Source organism: Urocitellus parryii, chromosome 11, assembly GCF_045843805.1.
Source record: "Urocitellus parryii isolate mUroPar1 chromosome 11, mUroPar1.hap1, whole genome shotgun sequence".
NCBI lineage: Eukaryota > Metazoa > Chordata > Mammalia > Rodentia > Sciuridae > Urocitellus > Urocitellus parryii.
This window is the reverse complement of record NC_135541.1, coordinates 77,068,640-77,080,740: the sequence shown is the minus strand read 5'-3', so window position 1 is coordinate 77,080,740 and position 12,101 is coordinate 77,068,640. Positions and strand designations below refer to the sequence as shown.

Below are 12,101 nucleotides of genomic sequence, written 5' to 3'. Positions count from 1 at the left end.
CCCCTCCTAAGACAGCTGAAGCGACAGTGAACACATTTGGCCCAGCTAAATAAGAAACGTGCTTTATTCCCAGGCAGCATATAACACAGACTTGAGAGTCTGCCAAGACTTATAAAGTCCCTCGAATGCTTCCCACTTCTGTTGATATATATGAGAATGAATTCTCAATGTCTTTATGAAGCCAAGGATGTATCTCTAACGTCTTCAAATTTCTGGGTAGGAAAATGAATGGTTTAGGGGCACTAGTGATGTTTTCATCTCTTCTTCCTGCTGCTCCTCCTAAGAGATGGACTGCATCTCATAAGACGGGCAGGACAGTGTTGGCAGGAGACCAGTCAGCCTGATCGAGTGCTTTATTATTTCAATTGAATTGTGAAAGGAAGGAGGAAAGTACTCAGATCAAACTGTAAGACCATATTAGATACTATGGAGCATAAGGGGATGGCGTGGAAAGAAAAATAGTGGAAGACTCGCCCAGCAATTTTCAGAAGATACTAGAGAAATGTGCTGGGGGCAGCATTCATATTCTCAGTTGTCTGTATTCCAACCAATAGCAGATGACAATTTACCAAACTGAACTTTAAAAACGTAATAGAATTTGGTCAAAATGATCTCTTAAATCTTTGGAGGATGTGTTGAGATGTGATTCCTCACTGGAATATGGCAAGGAAAAGGTACATGTTACTTATTATAAGTAGGTCTCATGGAAGGGGGCGGGGCAGGGAGGTATACGTCAAAAAGATGGACGCAGACATGGAACTACATAAACCCAGGAGTGAAGTATGGAGGAAGCAGCTGCAGGAAAGTGAAATGAAAGAAAAACAGAAATGTTGTCCTGAGACTATCATCAGAGACCTCGTAAACAGATGGTTAATATGGACAGGCAAGATAGAAGAGCCACATAAGCCTTTATAGACTTCAGATGAGAATTCCACTCCATTGAAAGCAAAACATCTGAAAAAATTATTGAATAGCCTTTTTTTCTGGAAATTTAATTTCATGAGAGAGAGAGAGAGAGAGAGAGAGAGAGAGAGATGAGGACTCTGGCTGCACTGGCTGATTGCTGGCTCCTTGAAGAATCTAGGGGAAATGGTAGAAAAAGGAATTTGGAAGGAAAGTAACCATCCCATGTTATCTTAAAGTTTATAAGACCAAGGAAGGGAAATCTGCACTTATGTAGACAAGTGTCCCTCGTGTAGAAAATCTAGTTTCTGGAACTTCAAGGCTGAAAGTTCATAAGCCCACAGTCAACAACTCTAACCCAAAGATGAATCCAGATAAAAGAGAAGATGTCCATTAAAATTTGATGACATCCTCACTGTTGCCCAAAGAGTAAGAAAAAACATAAAATATTTAGATAACTCAGTACTCAATGGTTATGCAAAACAAAACAATGATATCACATTACCGAGTATGAATTCAAAATCATGGCCTTGAGATTCGAGGATGGGACAGAAGTGCTAAAGCGTCAAGTGAATTGAGTTTGGAGGAAATATGAGGAAAAATAGAAATTTTATTTTTGTCTATTAAGACAAAAAAATGCACCCACTACTTAGAATAGATGCTATATTGTTAAATTACAATGAGAGAGAAGGACTTTTCCATTCCTATTATCTTCCTCAGCATCCTTGTACAGAATGTTCTTTGAACTGAAAAGGGCCAGGAAAGTGTATTTGAGAGTTAGAGCCAAAGATAGACACAGTTATCATAAAAATACACTTAGCTTCATTAAATCAATTTAAACCCAAAGCATCCTGCCAGAGCCTGCTATTTTGAAGCTTGAGCCCACCCCACATAGAAAGAATGTCAGGGTCAAGGCCAGGATCTGCACTGAAACTTCTCTCTCACTAATGCTCCCGCCCACGCCACCCTCTCTCCCCACATTTATGTGCTTCTGTCCTATTTCTTGGTCAAGCTTCTACCTCATTTTCTAGATCATAATCTGCCTCTGTCCTCTCATCTCAGTGTTTTCAACTGAATCCCCAGTTACCAGCGTTCTGAAGGCAGAGTCAGCCTCTCCTTTCTAAGTGTGCAGCCTCTTCCCTGCCTCCCCACTGAAAGGCATGAGGTGGGATATCAAGAAGGAGCTGCAGGCTGTGTTTTTGAAAGTCCTTGTGTATGTGATTACGGTACCACGCTGCTGAAAAATAAATGTTGCTCCAGGATTTTTAAAAAGTCAAAGGTGGATGTGGGAGGGATGATGGAGTGGAGAAAATATAGGAGTAGATCAGGGAGCTTGAGATTTAATCCCAAAAGAATTCTACAAAGATCATTAAACTTTTGCCTTAAGAGCATTAATAAAGGAAGAAGTTATTAAGAATCAGCATAAATTCTGTGAGCGTAAATTCAGTAAGATAAGTAAATTGTCTTATTTCCTATTTGGATGGGTTTATTTGGCAAAGAGCAAACATGGTAAAAAAGATAAGAACATGTGACACTTATAATGGTAAAGGTAAAGAAATGCTTATGTAATTAAACTAGAAATAGTTTACTTTTTGCTGGTTTAAATATTTTATTTTTTTGAGACAAGTGTCTCACCAAGTTGCCCAGGCTGGCCCTGATCTTGTGATTCTTCCTTCTCAGCCTCTGAATAAAGGTGTGGGCCACCATGCCAGCTAAACACCCAAATAATTTAAACAGTGGGTCTCTTTAGGTTAGAAGTTACAGCAATTGCCCACAGTATGCTGTCCTTGGTTCTGGCCTTCGAAGAGCACATGTTTATGGGAATTATAGAAAGTATGCTAATCAAATGGGAAGATTTGAAATAGAACAGTTAACATGCCAAATAATAATCACAATTTAAAAATACTTCAACTGTATTTTCAGAAAGGTCAAAAATGAATACATTTATATAAATCCTAATGGAGAAAGCCGGAAACATCAGGAATGGGGTCAAGTCCTTCTAGTTCTTCACTCTTTGGTCCTAAACTTTATATCAAGCAGATGTACTGACTGATTAATAGTAAAAAAAAAATCATTTAAATATCCTGAACAAAGAATTAATTTATAGAGAAGATTCTGGAAATCCACTCTCCTTTATAATGCTAACTCTATGAACACCTGTATTCAAATAACACATCTTTAATTTCAAGTATTTAGCATCACTTTCTCCTCGTACATATCCACACATAAACAGTTCCACTAATCAGGAACAGCTATAACAGACTGCACAACCTTTGTGTCTTCACACCCTCTATGGAATAATGAGTGTAGGCTCCCTAATCTCTGCAGATGTGTATCCAAGAGGGACCCTACTAGCCATGTGTGCTTTCCTGATTATATGCAACTTTCTGTAATCTCCAAATTCCAAGACGTGTACTCAAGGGTATTCATAAGCTAGCAGTATACTGGGAGGCTTTGGGATTTCAACAAATGTCCACATTTTCAGCCATACAAAATGATATTTTTTTTCTTTCATACTCCTTCCAAAAATGATTTAAAATAGTTTTTATCCACTTTCAGATTTAAATAAATACATAACATTTTCTTCAAGAACTATAATAAACAAGAATGATTTTTTTGATACCATGTGCTAAAGAACTTCTAAAGGCCCTAAAGACCTTGTATCATTCGATTTCACATTAAACAATGCTGTTCTTAAATTATAGCAGCAAATATCTAATACAGAATAAAAGGCATATTTAATATGCACAGAATATGTACTTGCTTCCTACAATGAGATCTCATAGGTATCTATATTGTTTATTTTGAAAAATCTCTAAAGCTTGATGACTATCCGGGAGTTTCCGGATAAATCATCTTTTGAATATTTAGTGGTGATTTCAGTCATCATGATCTGATTGAGTAAAACAACTGTTTTCATTGATTTATTTACTTGATCTAAAAAAATATGTTCTATAACAGGTAAATAGTCTTTTAAATATTGCTTTAAATAGTGATAGCAACCTCATACATTGGCTATCTTAAAATATTTTTAGAAAATATTAAACATGTTCAGATTCCTTGCCTCTTTTGTATTTGAAAATCTCATATAAATATAAATGTTCAATAAAATAATTACTACCCCACCTATGTACCTACTCTCTGTTTAGCCCATAGATATACAAAAGATAAATTTATTTCAATATTTGAATACCCATTACATTTCAATGCTCTACAAAAGCAAGATACATCACTTAATACAAAAATAAAGCCCACTAAAAGATTGCAACCCAGGAAGCTAGCCTTGGAAAATCTATAACATGAACACTCACTAAATGGAGAATAACAAACGTGTCACCTTATGATCATGGTATTTGAAGTCAGGCAGCACTGGTGTGAATCCCTGCTTTATCATTTACTTAATTTTATATCTTAAATCACAGACACCTCACTCTACATAAAATTCATGAACTTTAACTGAGAAAATGTTTAGAAATTATGGCACTGGCCTGAAAAACAGTAAAGATTCAAAAGTGCTCTATTATCATGAGCTTCACTAAAACATAAAATTTCATTGAACGTTAGAAAAAAAAAGAGAGAGGAAATGAAGGAAGGGTGGGAGAGAGGTTGAGACAGAGAGAGCAAAGGCAAAAGGAAGGTAGGTAGGTGATGGGGAAGGGAGAGGAAGAAGGAGAGGGAGAAAGATCACATTTTAACATTTAGTTAGGAAAAGAGAAGGAAGAATTGAGAAACCTCTCATGAAATAGTCACAACTGAGGAAATTTCTGTGTGTCAGGTTTTCATCACTGTGATGAAATGACCCACAGGGACAACCTGGAGGAAGAAAAGTTTATTTTTTCTCATTGTTTCAGTCCACAGTTAGCTGACTCCAGAGCTCTAGGCCCAAGGTGAGGTAGAGCATGGCAGAAGGGTATGATAGCTCACGACATGGCAACTAGGAAACAAAGAGAGCTCTACTCACCAGGACAAAATATAAACCCCAAAGTCATGTCTAGTGACTGATTTCCTTCAGCCACATGCTAACTCCCTACAGTTATCCCCAGTTAATCAATTAGTGGATTAATCCACTAATGGGGTCACAACTTTCATAAACTAATCAGTTCACTTCTTAACATTCTTGCATTGTCTCCCACATGAGCTTTGGGGGGATACTTCATATCTAAACCACAATAGTTTGCAATACATATGGGATTTTTCAAAGAGGAGATAAGAAGAAAAGGTATTTTGCATAGAGGATTACACATAAAATTAGATGAGTCAGATGTTCCCCAGATGCATACAGTGTTGCTAAAGTAAATGGTGTTTGGAAGAGAGAAACTACACAGAAAAAGACAACTTGGTAGGAATCTTAAAATGCCAGCCTGGTAAGTCTGGACTTAATTCAGCAAATGTTTGAGCAAGGTAGTGAGAAATTTAGTGTGCACCTTTGCAACCATGATTAAGATGGCAGCATTGCATAGGGAGGAGTGAGAAAGGAAGAATATGAGGAGGACACTTACCAGGTAGATTCTTACAACCCCATTAGAAATGATTAGAAGTTAATGAGTAATGTTTAAAGATGTGAAAAGACAGAGAATGCAAAAGGTATGGTAGATCCTGAACTCCAAGGGTGTGACAACAAAGGAGATATTAGAAGGGAGACATTTGAGTAAAATATAATTGAAATTCTAAGCTTCTGCATGACTAGAAAATTCCTAATGGTGTTCAAAAACTAGGAAATCTGTAGGAAGATCTAGTTTTAAGTCCCTAATGATAGGTTCAGTTAGTGGTGAATTTGCACTACCAGTGTTGAGAGAGAAGGCTCATCATGTAGCTGACAAATGTGGACCTTGAGCTTGTGAGAGTGATTCAGAATGGCCATATTGTCTTGGACCTCAAGCGCCCACCTACAAACAGACTGCAGTATAGTTGAAATGGCAACTTCAACACATTGAAAAGAAAGTAGGCAAGACAGTATTGAAACTTTTTCTATCATCTTACAACTTGAGAGTACACAAATGAACTGTATAAATAATGTAAACTTAGTCTCAGTTCGAAAGCTCATGGTAATAAGCGTATTGTCATTTAGAGCTCAAGTAGAAAATAAGGTAAAGAAGGGTAACCAAGGTCGCAAAAAGAAGTGCAGAAAATAAAATACCAAAGAGAATATAGAACGATGGCATTAAGTGAGAGTCAAACCTCCTTCAACATGGACCTTGAATTCAAACAAAAGAGTCTTATTTTAAAAATTAAAACACAAAAGCAGAAAAATCTTGACAGCATACTAATTTGACAAACATTGTTACATTATTCTGTTTTGTTTTGTGAAACAAAGTGTTTCTTATTGTTGATGAAACATCCTCTGTGCTTCACATATTAAGCATACTTCCAATTAATATGGAGAACAAAGCAATGTGTAACTGCATGAAAGATCTTCAGCAGTGAATGAAGAAATTTCAGTTCTTTAAAGTAAAAGAGCATTTAATTTAACTATTGGATCAATCTAATGAATTAGCATACATTATAATTTTTAAATAATGCAATATATTCTTCTAACACGACAGGTGAGTGTGCTCTCAAAGCAATTTTTTCTAAATGAAAATCTAGCATTCAGTTATGGTGATATAAATATATAGAATTTGGACTTTTATTCCCTGCATTCCTAGCAATCTAACATTTTCTAGTATAAGTATATTACCTTTTAACATCTCTCATTACTTTCAACATCCAAATCTGAGAAAAAGCAAGCACTAACAACATGAAAATGTATCATTTCCCCTTCCTGCTTTCTGAAATTCTGTTTTAGGTTATCCAGTAGAAAACTTACTGAATGTAGTTAATTGTCTTTTATTTCTAAAGTTGACATGCATATTGCCCATCTTTCAGAAATATGTAAGCCACAATTATGGAGTCCTCATCTAAGCACTGTAATACCTAAAGTCTCTGATTGCAATCTATTTTTTTAAAGATTAAAAAATAGAAAATTTAAACTTTAGTTGAACGTAAGGTTGAATGTAAAATTAACACTTCAATTGAATCTGAAGTTTTGTATTTTTGCAATACGTTATATTAAAACATGGAAATGTTTTAAAACAAGCACTGAGTAATCTGTTGTCTGTCTTTTAGGAGGTAATCGGAAGAGCACTGCAGTACCTTGGAGCATACGGTGAACTGAGCATCACAGAGCAGGTTGTGGCTATGATCGATGAAGAAATGTGTATCAACTGTGGTAAATGCTACATGACCTGTAATGACTCTGGCTACCAGGTAAGAATCCTGCTGGAATAAGATGCTATGAAGCATGTTTCTTTTGCTGTATTTTTTTATTTTTTATTTTTTCTTGTTTATAAGGAAGTAGGGGCTAAGGTCAGGGAGAAAAGTATCTTCTGTTGCTAAGTGTGCAGGACAAAGCAGATGTGCCAAGTATTGCTCCTCTGCAAAGGCACATCTTTCTGTCTTTTCAGCCTTGTAGCATAGTTGGTTTTTTTTTTTAAGAAAAATAATAACTGATACTAACTATGCCACTCTTTAGTGCACAGTATTATTTTTAATATCATTTTATCATCCATAAAATTGGAGGGAGAAATCCAGCTGAAAAGAAACTCACAGAAAATGATGGACATGAGTAAAGTCTACGTTTTGATACTAAGAGAAGGCAGAAGAACCTCCATTCATTGCCATTACCCTGAAAGGGCTTGATTCCTTCTGCCTAAAGAGAATTCTCTTCCACTCAATACTGAGAGCATTTATACTACAGCAACAAAGGAAAAGCACTTTCAACCACCAGTTGTGAAGGTTGGTCCCAGGAAGTCTTTGTACCTGGTAAAGTACACAGAATGTAATCTTTACCACATCAAGGGAGCCATGGTTCCTTCTCGGGTCCTTGTTCCTCAGCAAAGAGTCTACTGTAGTTAAAAAAAAGAAAGAGAGAGAGGGAGAGAGAGAGAGAGAGAGAGAGAGAGAGAGAGAGAGAGAGAGAGAAAGACAGACAAACTGGGTATTCAACTGGGTATTCAGCTTCTTTGGGGTGGGTTGTCCTCTTGAAAACATGTCCTATGAACGTCTCCTTAACTTTTGATTTATGTCTTCAATTATCTCCTATGCATTTATAAACTTCTGTTTTTGACAGAGCATGACACAATTATGATCTTGAACTAATTGAATTTTAGAAATGAATAAAAATTATAATAACAATAGCTTTAAATGTAAGTTTTTTCTTCAAGGGCCTGACTTATTGTGAAAGTGAAAGAATGTTTTAATATATGGATTTTGGAGAAAGCAAATTTAAAAATTTGTTCAAAATTACTAACCTACTAAAATTGGTAAAAACTTTGAATTATATTATTTTTATTAATTTTTAAAAGATATATAGAAATAAAATAAAATGGTTTTTAAGAAATGATGAATGGAATTTTCTAGATAAATAATAAAATGCCCCATCTTCAAAAAGTAAAGTCCTAGAACTATCATAGATAGCATCATGGTTGTAATACTTTAAATCTTAGCATATAACTGCTACCCTGGAATTCTAGTCTTAAGCAACTTTAGTAATAAGTCTCCTATTAATAAAAAAAGATCACAATTATATGTTAGAAAAAATTTGGAAAGTGCTTCTTTGACTCTTTTCTCTCAAAAGATTAAAAAATAGAAAATTAAAACTTTTAGTTGAATATAAAATTAAAACTTCAGTTGAATCTGAAGTTTGTATTTTTGCAAGTTTTTAAAGTATAAGGTTTTCTAGCATAAGTTTTTATCATTTTTATCATTGATTTGCTGCTTATAAAATTGGGGTACATAAGGAAGAAAAATCACTTTTACCTACCTAATCAGCAATCTGAAGTGTTTTACAAAGTATAACAACAATTTATGTGGACAAATTATCTTATGATTTGTTATAGCTATAGTTATGATTCAAATATAAATCAAACCAATTGCATATTAACAACATCATGATTTACAATGGAAATAGGGGAAAAATATGGTTACATGTAACATCATTTGAGTGTGAACTTTTTAAGGAACAACAAAATATTGCAGTTGACTCTCCATAGCCACAGGCTCCACATCCATGACTCAACAAGCCTCATATCAAAAGTATTCAGGGAAAAAATCGCATATGTGTTAAACCTGTGTAAACTTTTTTCCTCCCCAATATCACCTACAGAATACAGCAATAATGAGGTACATAGCATTTACATTGTATTAGGTACTACAGTGGTATAGAAATGGGAGGGATAAGTGTAGGTTATATGCAAATATTATGCCACTTTATATAAGGGACTTGAAAAGCCATAGATTTTGGTATTCACAGGGTGCCCTGGAAATCAATCCCCAATATCAAGAGATGACTATGTGTCTTAAATTGGATTATAACACAAACATGAGACAGGGAGAAAAATCACAATCACAAAATTATTTGAAAATATAAGATTTGCAGACCTGGCCTCAGGGGTAAGTGGTTTCAGGGATACTTACTGTCCCACATAATTACCCTCAGCCCCTACCTAGTCACTCCAAATTAGTACACAGACTGAGTGAACACTGAATTTGTTCTGCAAGTGAGACTGCACATCAGGTCCCTAATTCCCCTCTGCCCCAGCCACCTGCCCCCACACAGTCCTTCCTGGACTGTGCCTTCCCCAGAGGACTCCCATATTGTTCCCACTGTTGAAATGGTTTCCGGCAGGGAAATCATCATACTCTACAAAAACTCTCAAGCCTCATTTCACATTGGGTATTTTTATTGTTTATCCTGGATTGAAAGAAAAAGGAAAAAAAAAAGAAGTTATCCAATTTTTAGAAATCCCAAGTAGTTTTCTGAGCTTGAGCCCTAGCCCTAGTTCTTGTAACTGAGGACTGTCAGGGTCAGGGTGGGACACCAGTTATCCTGGCTCTCCATTCAATGATTTGTCCCCTTGATGGGGGACAATGCCTAGAAGTAGCTTGAAAATTCTCAAATCACAAAGCTAGTTTTTTTTAAAACTGTTTTCTTATAAAAACTACATGCATGATTTGAAATCCAAACAGGCACATTCTTGACCCCACGTGACAATAACACCCTGCACTGTCAAGAAGGAAAATGTGAGGAGGAAAAGGAGAATGTGTGAAAACACCCCCCAACATCCTCAGGTGAAAGACACCCTGTCCTGGTTAGATGAGCAAGACCTGAGCTCTGCTCAGAACAAAGAAAACTAGAGAATTACTGTGTTATGAAATATTCCCTCACACAGAGAAGGAAAATACCTCTAAGGAATTTTGAACATTCTGTTTCTAATTTAAAAGGATTTTGTTTCTCTCTCTTTTTTCCTCCTCTGTCAGTTCAGCTGTTGCTATAGTTGCACTACAGTGGTGCTGGCCCTGCTTTCTCTGAGTATAGCTCCATTGCAGTGGAGAAAAATGTTGATGATAAGATGGGGGCATTCTTGACTCTGGTGGCAGTAGCATTAATAGTCTTTATTTCTGTTTATAGGCTATACAGTTTGATCCGGAAACCCACCTGCCCACGATTACTGACAAGTGTACAGGCTGCACTCTCTGTCTCAGTGTCTGCCCTATTATCGACTGCATCAAAATGGTTTCCAGGACAACACCTTATGAACCACAGAGAGGCTTACCCTTAGCTGTGAAGCCTGTGTGTTAAGGCGATTTGCAAAACAGTTGCTGTGAACTTCAATGTCACCTACATATGCTTATCTTTTAAAATTGTAATCATTGCGTTCACTTCTTTCCCAATTAAAATATATATACAACTTCTAACTAAATTTCTATATTAAAAAAATGTCTAATTCCAGTGACCAATTAATGATCATAAAATAGAATAATTCTTTTCTGAGGATAGCTATTAAATAACTGTGTAGCAGTTAATTGGATGTTCACTGTCAGTTGTCTATTGTGAAAAATTAACTTTTTCATGGCAATTACTGTGATAATTTCCAAATAGCCCTGTGCTGTGCTCCATCTTTGATTTCTAATTGTAAGAGAAATTAAGTATTCTGGAACAAAATACACTTTAACATACAAGAAAATGTTTCTGATGAAACATTTTTGTAATTAAAAATTACCTTTCATTTTTAATACTGCTTCTCAGAAAATGTAATTAGTACCATAGAGTACAAATGAAGAAAGTCAAATAATTATTTACCATGGCAGGAAAAGAAAGTCTAAAAGAGAGTTAATAGAACTTTATGAAGGCCCTCTTGCTCTCATAGCTTCTTTGGGGTGCTAGGTGCCAAAAGTGAGAATATTTACCACTCATGCCTGAGACAGGTGTCCAAACTGCTCACCAGTGGACCACATGACATTCTCCTTTAAATATTTAAACTATGTTCCTAATGAAATAAGATGTTACAATGGCACTCTGGTTAATGCCACTCTTTTACTGTGCACAGATCTGCTCTATCTGCTTTTAATAGTAACCTTTATGATTATAGCAATTAATGTTCAAACAAAGCCCAAACTACACACAGCTGAGTCATGTGCTTCATTATTCAAGAATGAAAAATATAGTATTGATAATGTGTATGTCATTTGCAAAACCAGTTTGACTACTTTCTATTTTACCATTTATGTTTAATTTAAAGCCATAGAATGAAAAAGAAATTTATATTTTCTGATATTAATAAATAATATTTTTCTATTTCTCTATTTTCATAATCAATAAGTAGCATTACATAAATTCACTTTCTCTCCTTTATAGCACATTTTAATATGAATGTATAAGTAGTAAATCAGAAAGTAACAATCTGTGGCATATTTTTATGGCAAATGCAAGATATAGAAATCTGTATGATTGAATAATATCAAATAAAATTTTATAAAGTATTTCAGACATGCTCTTTTGTTGCCTCTTTTACTAATGCAACCTATGTCAACAGGTTTCGGTTAGTTCTACAATGAATCCATCCAAATGTATGTATAAGGCCAGTTCATATCTAATAAGGGTGGTGAAGAGTAGCTCTTCAATGTTTACCTCCCTATCCCCCTTACCCTCTTTCTCTAATTCAGTTCTACTGTGCCCAAATGCATCCTTCAGAGGGAGCAAACTTAGGTACTACCATTTCCCAAATGAATGAGGACATGGTTATACAGTCTAAGTAATCTGTTCCAAGTCACAATGCTAATTGGGTATGTTTCTAGATGCCCTTGGTTATATTTAATACACTGCCAGCCTTTCCCCTGTTATTCATTCAGCCATGATTTATTCAACAAATAATGGTCAA

The 12,101-nt window shown here is 35.6% G+C and overlaps 1 protein-coding gene across 1 annotated transcript in view; it reads left to right on the top strand.

Moving 5' to 3' along the window:
* The window catches only part of Dpyd (dihydropyrimidine dehydrogenase), an 803,780-nt gene extending 792,112 nt beyond the window's left edge, over positions 1-11,668 (top strand). Inside the window, exons 22-23 of the mRNA XM_026401392.2 lie at positions 7,009-7,149; positions 10,352-11,668. Of these exons, the coding sequence (XP_026257177.2) occupies positions 7,009-7,149; positions 10,352-10,522 (312 nt within the window). The 3' untranslated portion in view covers positions 10,523-11,668. The remainder of the gene's footprint in view (positions 1-7,008; positions 7,150-10,351) is intronic.
* The last annotated feature ends 433 nt before the right edge of the window (positions 11,669-12,101 follow it).